Raw genomic sequence first — 17564 nt, 5'->3', positions numbered from 1 at the left:
CTTCTCCCACTGCCTATATCTCTGTGTCTCTCATGAATAAATAAAATCTTTAAAATAAATAAATAATAAAATAAAAACAGGGTTCTTCTTTCATATGAAACAGCTCCTGATCTGAGATGACTTAAATCAGAGTGAGTAAGAAATATGACAGTACAAGGGACACCTGGGTGGCTCAGCGGCTGAGCTCCTGCCTTTCACCCAGGGTGAGATCCTGGAGACCTGGGATCGAGTCCCACATTGGGCTTCCTGCATGGAGCCTGCTTCTCTCTCTGCTTATGTCTCTGACTCTCTCTGTGTGTCTCATGAACGAATAAATAAAATCTTTTTTTTTTAAAGAAATATGACAGCACAGGAAATGGCTCCTTAATTATTAAAGCTGTAGGAATGTGGAGAGTAGTTGGAGCTTTAAGATTTTATTTATTTATTTATTTATTTAATTAATTAATTTATTTATTTATTTAAGATTTTTATTTTATTCATGAGAGACACGGGGGGGCGGGCAGAGACACAGGCAGAGGGAGAAGCAGGCTCCATGCAGGGAGCCTGACGTGGGACTTGATCCTGGATCTCTAGATCAGGCCCTGGGCTGAAGGCAGCACTAAACTGCTGAGCCATCCAGGCTGCCCAAGTCTCAGATTTATTATCAACTTATAGATTTTTTTAAAAATATTTTATCTTTTTAAAGGACTTTATGTATTTGAGAGAGAGAGAGAAAGAGACCTCACAATGGGCAGAGAGAGGAGAAGCAGACTTGCCACTGAGCAGGGAGCCCGATGTGGGGCTTCCATCCTAGAACCCTGAGATCATGACCTGAGTCAAAAGCAGACAGTTAACCAACTGAGCCAACTATGTACCCCTAAAGATTTTAAAGTAATCTCTACACCCAGCATGGGGCTTGAGTCCATGGTTTCCAGACCAAGAGTGGCAGGTTCCCCCAACTGAGTCAGCCAGGTGCCCCCAGATTTGGTGTCTGTTTAGTGGAGAATAATAATGCCCACCCTCAAGGGCTTCTTTGGTAGTTAGAAGAGATAATATACACAAAAGAAGCAACATAGCGGCTAGAATATGCTAGATGTTTAATGCCTGAAATATTTTTGTGTATGTTAAATTTTTTTAAAAGATTTATTTATTGAGGGAGAGAGCAAGAGAGCACATGCAGAATTACGGGGAGGGGCAAAGGGAGAGGGTGAGAGAGAATCTCAAGCCGACTCCATGCCAAGCATGGAGCCTGACACAGGGCTCAATCTCACAACTCTGAGATCTTGATCTGAGCTGAAACCAAGAGTTGGATGCTTAACTGAATGTGCCACCCAGGCACTCCATGTTGGACTTTTTTTGATTAATTTTTTTAAATTCTAATAACAAAGCCTAATTTTGGTAACAATAGTTCTACTCTCTCCCACACCCTTTTGCCAACACTGCTCAGAAGTGTACCAATTTGAAGCTAATCCCTCTTGTAACAAGGCCTCTAAAGGCCATTTTAATTGGATGGTTTATACCAATGTCAAGATTGTTGACTTATCTTACAGTTCCTTCTGTCTGCCAGAATAGTTTCTAGTTATTAAACCAGGAAATCTGCCTCTTCAGGCCACGATATCCCTTTTATTTTTTTTGAATAAGTCACTGACCTCACCTGAACTCCAGTTATGGTTGTTTGGTTGACTCCAAAAGGTTCTACAGAAGTGACTTCCAACACAGCAGTACCTGCAATGGAACCAGCTTTCAGTAGCCCTTCACCATCCTCCTCGATGACAGATGAATTAGGGAAACACTTGAGAACACGAGAACTCACAAAGGCGGCCCCTTCCCTAGGGAACAAATGGAACATGTGACATCTCTTGGGGGCTCTGACCAGAAAGAAAGGAGTAGATATTGCCAGGATTATTGTTAGAGACTATACTCTGAAGAAACTGTTTGCCATTCTCCATGTTGTGTGCTTATTTGTTCCTCATGTAAAAATCTGCCTTTGCATTATGCCTATCTCTTTAAAAATCACATCCCATATTATCATTAAAAAAAAAAAAAAAAAGGGGATCCCTGGGTGGTGCAGTGGTTTAGCACCCGCCTTTGGCCCAGGGCGCGATCCTGGAGACCCGGGATCGAATCCCACGTCAGGCTTTTGGTGCATGGAGCCTGCTTCTCCCTCTGCCTATGTCTCTGCCTCTCTCTCTCTCTGTGTGTGACTATCATAAATAAATAAAAAATTTAAAAAAAATCACTCAGCTAAAAAGTTCAGTCTTTTTGAACAAGTATTCAAACAAACAGTTGTGTGTGAATGTTCATAGCAGCATTATTCATTGCGGCCAAAAGGTGAAAACAACCCAAATGTCCAACAACAGATGAATGGATAAACTAAGTATGTTATATCCATACCATGGAGTATTATTTAGTTATTTAAAGGAATGAAATAGGGGCGCCTGGGTGGTTCAGTGGGTGAAGTATCTGCCTTCAACTCAGGTCATGATCCTGGGGTCCTGGGGTCAAGCCCCCAGGTTGGGCTTCCTGCTCAGCGGGAATCTGCTACTCCCTCCGCCTCTGCTGCTCCCCCTGCTTGGGCTCATGCGCATGCATGCTCTTTCAAATAAACAAGTAAAATCTTAAAAAATAAATAAATAAAAGGAATGAAATACTGATACATCCTGTGCTGGGAATGAACCTCAAAAACATGCTAGCTGAAAGAACCCAACACAAAAAGTCACATGTTGTATGATTCCATGTAAATGAGATACACAGAAGGTTAAATCCAGAGAGAGATGATCAGTGGTTGCCAGAGGTTTTAGTGGTGATGAAGATGTTCTGGAACCAGACAGAGGTGACAGTTGTACAATTCTGTGATGCACTAAATGCCACTAAATTGTCCACTTTAAAATGGTTAATTTTATGTTGTGTGACTTTCACTTCAACTAAAATAACTTACTTGTGGGTTAGAAAAATCACCTAGAAGGCAACAGTTCTCTCCATGTTCCTAAGGGTAGGGTTGGAACCTGGCCTGCCTTCCCCACTCTCCTCACCTGTTGGTGTGGAGTCTGAGCTGGGAATTCATAGGCATCAGAATTTGCTCAGGCTGACACTCTGGAAAGAACAGTTGGAGTTTCTCAAATACCTAAAGTGAGAAAATATTGTCTTCCTCATTTCTGAAAGAGACTAACGATGACCTCTGCTCCCATATCGACAACTACAATCAATGTCCTCCTCACTCCAGCTTAACCAGAGGGCCCATAGCACTCTTTTCCAAATGAGCCAGACACTTAAAAACACACCTTGGTATTCCAGAATACAGATCTATTAGTAGTCCTGCTTCTGACAAAATTTGCACCGACCCACCACATCCTCTATATCACTTAGATATTAGACATAAAATAATTTTAAAATTTCAAATTTTAGCTCCGGTAACCTGAAAAGAGATCTGAGAACAAGAAAACCTGTAATAATAAGTTAGCAAGAGACACTACTCAGGTTCTCCCTAGTAAAATGCTCTTTCCTCTACCCTCCTCACTGAATTGGAGAAACAAAACCAAAATAAAGGAGAAAAATAGAAAAAAAAAATCAGTTCTAAATTCAAAGGTAGAGAAACTTACTTGCCCCTCACAAATGATCATTTTTGTTTTGAACACTAAAAACAACAGGACCAGTTAGCTTTCAGCCTGAGAACACCTGTAGAAACCAACCATTCATGCTCTTACACCTTACTAGAAGTTAGGGTTAGAGCTCCTAAGTTGATGGTTATCATAGTATCTATGTCAGGCAGAGCAGCTCAGAAATGAATCCCTTTTTAGTTATTATGGCTTCATATCCTGTGTTCATTGTGTGGGGAGTTAAGGGGAGTGCAGGTTCTTACAGCTTCTAATGCCAATATCCACATAGATGCAACTAGCAAGAATGACAAAGATCTAGAAAGTATGAGCATGTTCTAGGGCTCCCTCTTAGCAATTTCCTCTACTTCTATCCAGACAAATCTCCTCATAGATGATAAGAGGATATCACTTTCTTCTTCTTGATATGTAAAAAGATTTAGGTTTGGGATCTTACCAGGATCTGAACTTCATCAGACAGTTCTAACAAATTCCCCTCAAGCTGCCCAGAGGAACTGTTCATGCAGCGGACAGTGACTTTGATACTGGTCCGACCAGCTGCTTTTGTGTGGACAACCATGGCAAAGTTATTTTCTACTGGGAGCTGTAGGAAAACCTGGAAAATAGTCAGGAATGGATTAAGAAATATTCATTAATAATCATTGTGCCCTTCCCTCTGTGTTGTAACAATAAAGAAAATGTATGCTAGGTAGATCTGTATAAGAGAACTAGAGTACCAGGGGGTATTTTCATAGTTATTTCTTTTCATATTCCCAGCAACACAGTCATCTCTGAAGTAAAATCTGTGTATAGCACTCAACTAATTCTGGCAAGCCTCTGTGAGAGTCTCATACAATCTTGAAGAATGAAAATGAAGGAAGAGGTTTCTAAAATGGATTCAGATAGTAGAACTTGAATTGGCAAAGTGAGGCAATGAACATCTGGAGTTCAGAGTGGTAGCAAGGAAGGAGGAACAAGAAAGGAAAGCTATTTCAGGACTATGCTCACACTAGCTGGCCATCTCCCTCCTGCTTCCCCACTATTCTGGCCCAGGCCAGATAAGGCCATCGGGAAGGCAGGGCCAACATTTAGACAGATGTTGGAGTAGACACTCGTCTACCTTCGGGGCACTTGTTTCATGTCCTTTTTCTCCTGCCTGTTTGGTGTCCACAGCCCTCAAGATATTTCTTCCAGCTCTCTTGACTCATGTTCCAAAATCACCTTTCCCTCCTCCTCCACAGAAATATTCCCATTCCCTTTATGCAGATCTTAATCGGCTGTCTGGAAGGAAGTCTTATGCTAAAGAACAAGTGGTTTATAATATGTTTGACCCACGTGACTTTCTGAATGATGACAGCACCTTGCAGGAGACCTCCACATGGGGCTGGGGGACCCTTCCCTTGCTACTACACTGATCGGCTCACCCTGCAGCATCTGAGGCAGGAGGAGAAACTGTGTATGGCTCTCAGTCACTACTCCTAGAGACAAGAGTGGGGCTTTAGATAAAGGTGGAGGAAAGGAGAAGCAGAACAGATGCTAAAAGCCTACAGCATCCCTTCTCTTCATATAATCCCTGGTTGCCAGTCAAGAAAAAGAGCTGAATCCCTGTGCAGAACTCTGCCAAACTAAGTACAGTTCCATCTCTCCTCAATGCTGAGAATACACAGGCTCGAGGAAGCCATGACAGAAGACCCAAACACCAGGGTTTTCCTAGACTAAAGATCTAGGATATTTTTAGGATTACAAATAGATTTTTTGACTTTTTTTTAGACTTCTCTTTTTAGCTGGCTCCAGAAATACCTATCTTTTTTTTCTTTCTTTTTCAGGTTTCAGAGTAACTATGTGCATTAAGACATGAAAGCTATTTTCACTTACCACAGAGTACAGGTACAGCTCAGAGATACTGCAGGTTCAGTTTCAGACTACCACAATAAAGCAAATATTGCAATAAAGTGGATCAAATGAATTTTCTGGTTTTTCAGTGCATGTAAAAGCTATGTTTACACTATACTGTTATGCAATAAATAGCATTATATCTAAAACAATGTATGTATCTTAATTAAAAATACCTATTGCTAAAAAATGTTAACCATCATCTGCGCTTTCAGTGAATCATACTCACTGATCACAGGTCACTGTAACAAATAATAATGGAAAAATCTGAAATATTGTGAGAATTACCAAAATGTGACACAGAGACACAGAGTGAGCAAATGCTGTCAGAAAAATGGCACCAGGGATCCCTGGGTGGCTCCGCAGTTTAGTGCCTGCCTTTGGCCCAGGGCCTGATCCTGGCTCCTTGCATGGAGCCTACTTCTCCCTCTGCCTATGTCTCTGCCTCTCTCTGTGTGTCTCTCATGAATAAATAAATATAATATTTTAAAAAATGGCACCAACAGACTTGCGGTTGCCACAAAGCTTCCATTTGTAAAAACATGCAATATCTGTGAAGCCCTATGGAGCAAAGCCCAGCACAGTGCGGTGTGCCTAGATATAGACCTTATATTCATAATGTGTTACTACTCATGAACATAGTCAAATACTCACAAATACAATAATAAAGGAAACATGGTTTTCAAGAGCCCGTTCCAGCAAAGTATATTAAAAATTACATAGCATTAACTGAGTACTCAAATTGAATTTTTCCATATGATTTGTGGGTTTCCAGAGTTCACAGAACAAGAGGAAAAGGAGGTAAGTAGTAACACTGTGTAGTTTAGAAAGTCAGTCAGTCTCAAATTTAAGATGAAATAAGGTGAGTTTACTATCATTGTCCTGAAATTATATAATAGACACATTCATACCTCTGAATGCCTGGGCACTAGATCCAATACATCCCTTTTGCTCATGGACCAATGGAATGTGAGCCCAGGGTTGGCATTGCTGAAGGAGAAAGGGGTCTGGGTACTCGTCACTCCCATGACATAAACTGGCATCTGAAAAGAAGAAATAGCACTGTACTCTATGTCCTGCCCAGCTAGCACTAACAGAGCACACTGAAAACAGAGCCAACTTACTGACCTCAGTGGCTGTAATGAGTCGAGTAGCAGCTGCGAGGATCCTAACAGCCCGTAGCTGGACCACCTCAATGTATACTTCATCCTGCTCAGCAGGTGGGAAGGAGCAAGCATAGGCTAAGAGGGGGTGTCTGTGCAGTGGGCAGAGGATGCTTATGATAACTACTTTGTTGTTTAGGGCATTCAATAAAAAAAAATATGCCATAGATGTGTTTGTTTTTGTCCCCTACACAATTCCTTAAGAATAGGAACACTATGTCTTATAACAATGCCAAGTATTCTGTGGGGTTTTCACTAAAGATTACATATTTCCCATGCTTGGTTAAGAGAATAACAGGTAAGGGACTCAAAAGATTTTTCTCGGCTGCTGACAGCCCCCTAATCACCACCCCACATGCCCCAATATGGTTCCCAGATGGAAAAGTGGAAGTAGAACAGAGGTAAGAACCAATACCTGGGAAAACACAATGACTTTGCCAGTATCTTCATTTACAGTCTGGATGGTGCCATGGACCACAGCTGTGCCAACTACCTTCCCTGTAACCTGCCCCCTCCTGTTCACTACAGCCACAGTCTGGTTACTGATAGAGAAGTGAATAATAGATTGGGGCTGGGGGCCACCTTCAGACATTACCTGGAATTTAAACATGCCAGTAAATGCCTGGAACATGGGGAGAAATCACATCTCTTTTCCCAATATTTTGTCCAAGCAATTTGACCTCTTACTTTCCCCCACTTGCCAACAGACATATCACACACATCAGCTCAAATGCAGAAGAAACTCAAGTGCCACACCATACATGATCTATGGGGTTCGCAAGGCAGGTTATACCCTGTTCATTAGGGAGCAGGGAAGTCCTCATTTTCTTCTTTATCAGATCCTGCTGTACTTGGCTGGGAGGAGACAAGAGGAGGCCAATAGGAAGAAGGGAGTGCATGTGTGCTGGGGTAAGGCAGAGCAGGGTGAGGAAAGAGGGTAAATCCCATTTCCTGACTTTGAGATCACCTGCATCATGTTGGCTGGAATCAGTGTCATTTTCTCTGGAACAAGTTTGAATGGAGGAAATACCTTAAGGAGAAGACCAAAAAGACAACAGGGATGGATGACAATTTTGTAACAAATGATTACACAGCTTATTCTATGGAAAAAATCCTATACACGGATATGTATTTTACTTTTTTAAATAAATATAAATTTTATTTAAAATAGCAAAAAATTATAAATGAGAATGCTTAAAAATTATATATTCACTCACTGGAATAAAGGTGGTCATTAAAGTTATATTTACAATTATCTTTTTTTTTAAGATTTTATTTACTTATTTATTCATGAGAGACAGACAGAGAGAGAGAGAGAGAGAGAGAGAGAGAAAGAGAAAGAGAGGCGGAGACACAGGCAGAGGGAAAAGCAGGCTCCATGCAGGGAGCCCGACATGGGACTCAATCCCAGGTCTCCAGGATCAGGCACTGCGCCGAAAGCGGCACTAAACCGCTGAGCCACCGGGCTACTCTTTCTTTTTTACCCTTTTTCTTTTTTGTTTTTAAAGATTTTATTTATTTATTCATAGAGACAGAGAGAGGCAGAGACACAGGCAGAGGGAGAAGCAGGCACCATACAGAGAGCCCGATGTGGGCCTCGATCCAGGGTCTCCAGGATCACGCCCTGGGCCGCAGGCGGCGCTAATCCGCTGCGCCACCAGGGCTGCCCTCTTTTTTACCTTTTTTCAAAGACATATATAAAAGTAGAGAGAACAGTATAAAGAACTCTCAGGGACCTATTACCCATTACCCAGCTTCAACAACTGCCAACACATGGCCAACAATGAGCTTTTAATGACATAAAAAACACTTTTGATATAAGATTAGGATGAAAAAAGCAGTATGGTTCATCTATCTTAAAATAAGCCTGGGGAAGAAGTGAAGGAATATTAATAATTGTTGCTCTAAGTAGTGCAATTATAGGTGATTTTCATTCTGTATATTATTATTTTTTGCTCTCCAAATTTTCTACAAGTATATTATTTTTATACACTAAAACAAAAACTTAAAGCAAATTACATATTGTTTCAAGAGTTAGACAACTATCATTTTATTCAGTCAAATAATTTTTAACTTGTGCAAACTAAATGGAAAAAGATGAATAAAGCTAAAAAATGAGGTATTAATTTTGGATGAGATAATTTCCTTACCTCAACCTGGCGAGGAGCTGATGTGAATTTCCTCCCCATCTTGTCCCTGGCAATGGCCACAAGTGTGGTTTGCCCAATAGAGACAGCTCGAAGGATATAATTTTCAGAGTATTCATCCTGTTCCTCCACTAGCCTGCAAAGACGTATGGTTTTTTTAAGGCAAAGGAAGGGCAAGTTATTTTTTTTAACATTTTATTTATTTATGAGAGAGAGAGAGAGAGAGAGAGAATGAGTGGAGAGGAGGGACAGAGGGAGAAGGAGAAGCAGGCTCCCCAGTGAGCAGGGAGCCCCATGCATGCAGGGCTCAATCCTAGGACCCTGAGATCATGACCTGAGCTGAAGGCAGATACTTCACTGACTGAGCCACCCAGGTGCCCCCAAATACATGTTTTTAGGTAAGAAAGATTTGATTTTGGGGCACCTGGGTGGTTCAGTAAGTTAGGTGTCCAACTCTTGGTTTTGGCTTGGGTCCTGGTCTCAGAGTCATGGGACTGAGCCCCTTGTCTGGCTCTCCCTCCCCCTCTGCCCTCTGGCCAAAATAATTAAATAATACCATTTTTAAAAATTTGATTTTAAGAGTGGCCAGTTATGCTTCTTTCTAAGATATGTAGCATTTTCTGTTCATTTTAACTCTAGTTAGAGGGAACTTCCAGAAAATAAATTTCCAGAGTTAAGACAAAGTTCATGGCAATGGCAGAAAGCTCCTGAAGGCTACATATTTGTTCTAAGACCCTAAAGGAATAAGGACAACATAAACATAAGACTGGCAAAATTGCAAATACTAAATCACCTCAGAATTTCTGTACTCCCCTTTTGCAGAAGGTAATACCAGCACCTCTGCTTCTAGATAGATCTTTCTTTCTTTCTTTTTTTTTTTTTTTTTTTTAGATTTTTCAAGGTTTATCCTCTAAACACCCCAGGGATATCATCCAAGGAGAAGTTTCATAAAATGGAAATATTCACGAGACACACAAGTTTGTCCCAAAACAACACATCTGAAGACATGGAAGAGAGCTGAATGTGGGAAGAGTATGTGCCGAAAGGCACTGTGAGAGAGAGAGAAAAGAAGAAAATCTAAAGTAACGTGCAGAGAGCGCTGAGTCTCTGATGTTCAGCCTGGGGAAAAGGAAGTGTGGAGGTGGCACTCACGTCAGGGTAACAATGGCAGAAGCCAACTGCAGTTTAAGCTCCATGTTTCTGAAGTATTTATTTCGGAATGGGCGTTTGGAAGAGCCAAGAACCCTCAGAGTTACTAACACAGTTTTACCTATTTCAACCTAGTAGTTAAAAAACAAAGGTAATTTTAGTAGACATGTCTCATTCACCAGGGACAGTATAATTCTTTGAGGGCAATAAACTGTTTTGTTTGTGCTGAATGCTCCTGGTCAGCTTTTGATCAAAGAAACCTAACCTACAAGGTATCTGCTCTTTCACACCCAATTTTCCTTACAATGTTGGAGCATTGTTCTTAAAGGACATGTCTATTAACATCCCTGAGCGTCCTGCTGGGTGCACCAGATCCAAATAGGCTACAGGAAGTGGGGCTACAGAGCAAGACTGAGGCCTGCTTCTCTGATGCAAAGCTGCCAACCACCCTCACCTTATCAATCAGATCAAGTTCCAGCTCTTGTATGTCTGACACCCTGAGGTAGGCCACTGCTGGACCCAAGAAAGCCAAGCACAGATCATAGACCTCCAAGGTGAGAAATCCAGAGTGTACCGGAACTAACTAGAAGGAAGAAGAGAGCCGCTGGGTAAAGAAGCACACACGCTCCAAATATAATCAAAGCAGAAAATATAATAACGTATTTCCTTCGTGATGGGAACGGAGAGGTCACATTACCGGTTTCAGGCACAGCATAATATGCACCCTTAACAAATATTAACTGATAAAGAGCAAGATTTAAGTTGACTGAATCGAAGCAGAATCCAACATAGATAGCCAGCTTCTGAATCATGAATAGGGAAAGGAGTTCATGAAGAAAATCCAGTCCAGTTATGCCGAAATCACCAGTGGGGGAGGAAGTATAAGGGGACCTGGTTTTGTGCCATGTGTGGCAGGTCCTAACCCGCATGGCAGGTACTTTCACACCCTGTACACAGTGCTGCAATCTCCTCACTTAAACATTATGACCAATGTAAGTTAAATTCCTTTGAGCTCTTAGAAGAAAAGAAAATATACACATATGTTAATGTAAGGTATTATTTTTATTACTAAAAGTCCACTAAAAGCAAATCCCTTGGCGTAACTGACTACAAAAATAGCAATATATTGAGTTGTCATATCCTGGCTAAAAACACTATATACACAGGTTATAAAGTCAACAGTATATCTAATTACCCACATAGTTCTATGCTTTGCAGTTTATAGAAATGAACCTTCTTTTCATGGAAACCTTAAAATTAGATGTCTTCTACACTCTCTCAGTTCAACCACAAACAAAAATTGCCCACCTAGTTGAAGAAAAAAAACCACAAGCTTGTTTTTGGTTGGAGAATCTATGAAAGTTAAAAAAAAAAAGAGGCAAATGTCACTTTTATAACAACTCTGAGACATACAATGGAATTTTCCCAATCAGTCTCATAAGGATAAGATCTGACTTGAGATTATCAACCTCTAGGCTATCTTTAGACCTCACCTGGATAGAGCTTTCTGCTTCCATGTAAGTGATGGTGACAATGTCCTGCTCACTGCTGTTGACCAGGAAATAACCAGATCCTTCCACAAGGCTAAATATCTCCTATGGAAAGATCAGAAACAGGACATTCCATTCTCCTCAGTTTATAAATAATTCAGAGAAAATAACTCTTATCTACTTAAGGAAGAGTATGGGATTAAAAGATTAAGGTCAATGGACCAAAGACAAACTATGACTATTCAAGTATTACTGCTAAGGATATTGCAGCTAATTACTGCATATACGTCATATATGCTTATCAGTGATTTTCAACATATAAGTGAATTTTTTAATTGCCATACTATTAATAACCTCATACTCTTCCCCTCCAATCAGAGCCCATTAATTAGATGCCTCCAAGTTTCACCTTCACATCAGGGTGGTTATAGATGGTGGCATTCTCAGGCAGTACAGTTACATCATCTACCAGCAGCAGCTCTATAGCCGCAGATCTGAGCAAGTTGAAAAGTTCCTAGAAATGCACAAGAACCACAAAAGTGAGTATAAACTTTTAACTGCTCAAGTGAGAAGAAGATTCCAGTGCTCTTTCACATGCCAAAGATAACAGAACCAGAGAGATGCACAATTCTCAGATATACATTCTCAGAATCTCAATTCTCAGATTATAAATGACATTTCTTTGTTTTTTTTTTTGTTTTTTTTTTGTTTTGTTTTGTTTTTTTTTTTTTGTTTTTAAGTTATAAATGAAGATCCTTACATTTCAGTCATTTCTATATCTTACCTCTGGACTTTTCTTCTCTGAGTAGCCCACAAAATTGACTCCAATGAGTACAGTCCCTTTTAACTGATGTACTTTAAGGACCTGGTGACCTGGAGACATGGAGAAATGATAACATGTAGAATACAAAAGTGTCTCCAGAAAACCAATTTTGCCCCAATTTTTTCCAAATCATATTCTATTGAAGGAAGAAAAAAAAAAAAAAAACTTTGTGGGGAAAGACACACAAAACAGAAAATTGAGGCAGCCCTGGTGGCCCAGTGGTTTAGCGCTGCCTTCGGCCCAGGGTGTGATCCTGGGGACCTGGGATCGAGTCCCATGTCGGGCTCCCTGCATGGAGCTTGCTTCTCCCTCTGCCTGTGTCTCTACCTCTCTCTGTGTGTCTGTCATGAATAAATAAATAAAATCTTAAAAAAAAAAAAACCAGAAAATTGAATTTTGTGTTATTATATTCCTATGTGACTCTGGGCAACCACTTTATTTCTGTTTCTTTATTAAATGAGGGATTGGGCCAGGAAAAACCTAAAATTCTTTCTAGCTCTAATGGTCTGTGGGTCCATACACAGACTGACAACAGTGTATGGGGAAATTCTGATTTAAAAATTGGAGTGAGAAATAAAGATCCAGTCCTGCAAGGCCTTTCACTATTCTAAACTGTCTTGTAAATGTGAACATCACATCTTGTCCACTTTAAACAGTTATTCCTCATTAAAGCAATTAAAACTCCTTCAACTAGTATTTGAAATGTTCTATAATCTGATCCTGTCTTCCCTATTATTTTTTCTTTCTTTTTAAAACTTTAACATAAATCTACCACTTAAGTCAATGTGAGAGTTTCTCATGATGCTCCATCCATCCATCAATCCATCCACCCATCCATCCATAAACAAGGATTTATTGAGAGGCTACTATATGCCAGGTACTATGCCAGGTAATTAGGATGCAGAGATGGAAAAAAAAAAAAAAAAAAGGATGCAGAGATGAAGAAAGAAAACACAATCCTTGCTTCAAGAAGCCTGCAGCTTTAGTATGGTGACTATGGGGTAAACCAACACTACAATACTATGTATTGAGTGCTACTACAGCAGTAAGTACAGAACATTCATAAGAAAATGAATGCTTTCCTTAGATTGGTGATATAGAGGAACAGAAAACTCACAGATGGCAAGAGGAGAACTTAAGCCCAGCAACGATGCAAGAAAAGAAAACATAAACAGATGAAAGGGAAGAGGTACGACAAGCCTTGTCATGACTAAGTACATGTACATACAAAGTAGTTGAGTGGGGGTGCCCAGCCAGCTCAGCGGAAATAGTGTGCGACTTCTGATCTTGGGGTTGTCAGTTCAAGCCCCATACTGGATGTAGAAATTACTTAAAACAGTACAATCTTTAAAATCTTTTAAAAATAAATAAAGTTGTTGAGTGTGAAAAAAATGTAGGGTATACAAGGGTAATAAGGGCAAGTAAAGCCAAAGAGGTAGGCAGGGGTTGGTATGTTAAGCTACAACATATAAATTTTATCCTGAAAAACACAGGAAGTCCCTAAGGGCAGTGTTGTGATAGTACAATCAGTGGTTTAGAGTATAGGCTTTGGTGTCAGAGAGCTTGCAGCTTCATGTATTTTACTGTTGTAATCTCAGAGCTTAAAACTAGAGGGACCCCTGTGACACTCAGCAGTTGAGTGTCTGCCTTTGACTCAGGGCGTGATCCCAGGGTCTGGGATTGAGTCCCACCATCCAGCTCCTGCAGATAGCCTGCTTCTCCCTCTGCCTAGGTCTCTGCCTCTCTGTCTCTGTCTCTCATAAATAAATAAATAAAATCTTAAAAAAAACTATACCTAGAATACAGTAAGAATACATAAATGATGAGTGAGCAAACGTACATAATGGGAATAATAATGTCAGTCTCTCATGGCTGTTACAAGGATGATATAAGAAATGCATATAGGGCAGCCCGGGTGGCTGGGCGGTTTAGCGTCACCTTCAGCCCAGGGTGTGATCCTGGAGGCCCGGGATCAAGTCCCATGTCGGGCTCCCTGCATGGAGCCTGCTTCTCCCTCTGCCTGTGTCTCTGCCTCTCTCTCTGTGTCTCATGAGTAAGTAAATAAAATATTTTTAAAAAATTAAAGAAAATGCATATAAAGTATTCAGTGCAGTGCTTGGCATATCATTGGAGTTCAGTACATGGTAGCCAAACACACAGAAAGCAGGAGGGGCAGAGGGAGAGGGAAAAACTTGAGTCCCTACTGAGCTCAGAGCCCAATGCGGGGGCTCAAATTCATGACCCTAAGATCAAGACCTGAGCTGAAACCAAGTGGGATGCTTAACCAACAGCGCCATCCAGGCACCCCAAAACAAGAATTTTAAGGAAGAGGTTCAGATTTGTACTTTAGAAAGGTTATCTAGATAGTAGTGGTATGGACAGATTAGAGGTCAGTCAGGAGGCTACTGTGGCAACATGGGACAGACATGATGAAGACACAGTGATGGATTTAGAGGAAGGGATGAAACCAGAAAATAGAAAGTAGCACTGGTGGTATCTGGTGGTTGAATGTTACAGCATGTAGGGAGCATCTCTTTCCTTGCTATCCCCCCCCTTTTTTTTTAGATTTTTAAGTAATCTCTACACGTAATGGGGGGCTTGAACCCACAACCCTGAAATCAAGAGTCACACGCCACATTGACAGAGCCGGCCAGGCACCCCTCCTTGCTACTGTTTTTTACACTAAGTGTACCATATTGTTGATATTAAAGTATTATAGTATTACATATACATAGTATTTATGCTGCCATGTTCTCTAGCTAAGGTCTTAGACTCATCCTGTGGGTGAGCTCCCTGTGGGTGTAGAGAAGGCTGAATCTTGTTTCTCTTTTAGTGTTTCTTACTCCTTGAATGGTTATACTTCCATCCAAATGCTCATGTGAGAAATTTAAAAGTTGTCCTCTGTGGGAGTGGGACAGCGGATGAGCACCTGCCTTCAGCTCGGGGCGTGATCCTGGAGTCCCAGGTTCTAGTCCCACATCAGGCTTCCTGCATGGAGCCTGCTTCTCCCTCTGCCTATGTCTCTGCCTCTTTCGGTCTTTCATGAATAAATAAATAAAACTCTTAAAAAAAAAAAAGTTGCCCTCTGTACCCCTTTCTTCTTCACTTCTTTGCTCTGTGGCAGACTTCCATGCTATTGGCCTGCAGAGAACCATGCCTGCTGGTACCCATGCCCTTGAGCAGTGCTCATTCACCCTGAGTCTGGTTTTCGTGGGTGACCGGCTTTGGTGAATTGAGGCTTGAGGGCTGATGACATGTGACAGTGTGCTGTTTCTACTTACTCTTTTTTTTTTTTTTTAAAGATTTTATTTATTAATTCATGAGAGAGAGAGAGAGAAAGGCAGAGACACAGGCAGAGGGAGAAGCAGGCTCCCTGCAGGGAGCCCAACGTGGGACTCGATCCCGGGTCTCTGGGATCATGCCCTGGGCTGAAGGCGGCGCTAATCCGCTGCGCCATCAGGGCTGCCCAGCCTTCTCTGTTCTAAACTAAGTTAGGTTCTCCTGCTATGACTCTTTTTTTTTTTTTTTTTAAGATTTTATTTATTTATTCAGGAGAGACACACAGAGAGAGAGAGAGAGAGAGAGAGAGAGAGAGAGAGAAAGAGAGGCAGAGGGAGAAGCAGGCCCCATGCAGGGAGCCCGATGTGGGACTTGATCCCGGGTCTCCAGGATCATGTCCTTGGACCAAAGGCAGGCACTAAGCCGCTGAGCCATCCAGGGATCCCTCCTGCTATGACTCTTAAACCCATATTTTTCCTTCAAAACACCTAACACAATTATAATATTTAAAGCCTATGAGTGGGGAACCAAGGGGCCCAGTCAGTTAAGCATCTCTCTTGGTTTTTAATCAGATCCTGATCTTAGTGTCATGAGATTGAGCTTTACATTGGGCTCTGCACTTAGCAGGGAGCCTGCCTGAGATTCTCTCCCTCTCCTCCTCTAAAATAAATAAATAAATAAAATCTTTAAAACATATATATATATAAAGTCTATGAGGGCAGAGGCCATGACTATCTCATGTACCATTCTATCTTCAGGTACCCAGAACAGGGCCTTATATGGAGCAATCACTCAACAAATATTTTCTAAATAAATGAATGAAATTTTTGTAATATTAGGCAAATAAGAGGCAATACATTAAAAATTTAATTTTATGTTCCTGTGAGAAATGTTGGATCCTAGACCCTGGCTTTGCAACCAAGAAATGTACATTTATGTTTGTTAAAACATACAATGATCAAAGATAAAAGGAGAGATATGATAAAATCTGAAATAAACTGTTACCCAAGCAAGGGAAATACTTAGTGGAGAAACATTTAGCAGATATGTAAAAGGATTTGTAAATCACCATAATACCATGTAGCCGAGTTTGGCCACTGCCGTCATCCTTTGCTACCATCTCCACTGAATTATAATTTTCAAAATGAGCTAGTGTTTCATTTGAGGATTTCCATTCCAGTATTAGTGAACTGAAATTATCAAACTTTCTCCTGTGTTGATCAAATACTGCCAGTTCCAGGACTGTGTCCCTCAGGCTTGATACAGGAATCTGCATTTAAAAAGAAAAAAGAAAAAAAAAAAAAAAGAAAGAAACCAACAGTAGCTTAGGAGGCAGTGAGATACCCCTGAAGCTAGAGCTCATTTTTATCACAGTCTTTTTACTTTGAAAAAAAAATTTTAAGATTTATTTTTTATTTGAGAGAGAGAGGAGGAGGGGAGGGACAGAGGCAGAATCTCAAGCAGACTACCTGCTGAGCATGGAGCCCAACGTGGGGCTTGATTTTATGACTTTGAGATCATGACCTGAGCCGAAACCAAGAATTGTGCACTCAACTAACTGAGCTGCCCAGGTGCCCCTCTTTGATAATTTTCAAACCTACTAATATGTTGAAAGAATAGTATGAGTACACACACCTCATCTGGATTCACCATTTGCCTTACGAAAGATTTGAATAAACATCTCTCCAAAGAAGATTTACAAATGGCCAATAAGCACAGAAAAAGGTACAACATCATTAATCACTAGAAAATATAAATCAAGGGGATCCCTGGGTGGCTCAGCGGTTTAGCACCTGCCTTTGGCCCAGGGCATGATCCTGGAGTCCTGAGATTGAGTCCTGCATCAGGCTCCCTGCATGGAGCCTGCATCTCCCTCTGCCTGCATCTCTGCCTCTCTCTGTGTCTCTCATGAATAAATAAAATCTTTAAAAAAATGTAAATCAAAACCAGCACGAGATACTACTTCTCACTCACTAGGAAGGTGATATCAAAATGACAAACAATAACAAGTGTTGGAAAGGCTGTGGAAAAATTGGAATTCTCATCCC

General features: G+C 40.9%; 1 protein-coding gene across 11 annotated transcripts in view; it reads right to left on the bottom strand.

Moving 5' to 3' along the window:
* NUP210L (nucleoporin 210 like) overlaps positions 1 to 17564 on the bottom strand; it is an 81097-nt gene that overhangs the window by 19966 nt on the left and 43567 nt on the right. For 8 of the 11 annotated variants that reach the window (XR_005362396.1, XR_005362395.1, XR_005362394.1 and 5 more), the window contains 14 exons: positions 16594 to 16786; positions 12199 to 12287; positions 11824 to 11928; positions 11418 to 11519; positions 10379 to 10507; positions 9928 to 10055; positions 8779 to 8911; positions 7596 to 7658; positions 7044 to 7223; positions 6594 to 6674; positions 6377 to 6508; positions 4030 to 4188; positions 3012 to 3103; positions 1634 to 1808 (listed from right to left, as the gene is read on the bottom strand). Coding sequence is in view for 8 of the 11 variants with exons in the window: in XM_038543277.1 (XP_038399205.1) it covers positions 1634 to 1808; positions 3012 to 3103; positions 4030 to 4188; positions 6377 to 6508; positions 6594 to 6674; positions 7044 to 7223; positions 7596 to 7658; positions 8779 to 8911; positions 9928 to 10055; positions 10379 to 10507; positions 11418 to 11519; positions 11824 to 11928; positions 12199 to 12287; positions 16594 to 16786 (1761 nt within the window). In the remaining 3 variants the exon portion in view is untranslated. Of the gene's footprint in view, positions 1 to 1628; positions 1809 to 3011; positions 3104 to 4029; positions 4189 to 6376; positions 6509 to 6593; positions 6675 to 7043; positions 7224 to 7595; positions 7659 to 8778; positions 8912 to 9927; positions 10056 to 10378; positions 10508 to 11417; positions 11520 to 11823; positions 11929 to 12198; positions 12288 to 16593; positions 16787 to 17564 lie in introns of all 11 variants that reach the window. The other 3 variants (XM_038543274.1, XM_038543270.1, XM_038543275.1) reach the window with 3 other exon arrangements.

Source organism: Canis lupus, chromosome 7 (genome assembly GCF_011100685.1).
Source record: "Canis lupus familiaris isolate Mischka breed German Shepherd chromosome 7, alternate assembly UU_Cfam_GSD_1.0, whole genome shotgun sequence".
In the NCBI taxonomy this organism is placed as follows: Eukaryota; Metazoa; Chordata; class Mammalia; order Carnivora; family Canidae; genus Canis; species Canis lupus.
Note: the sequence above shows the minus strand (reverse complement) of the source record. Positions and strands in the feature narration are given on the sequence as shown.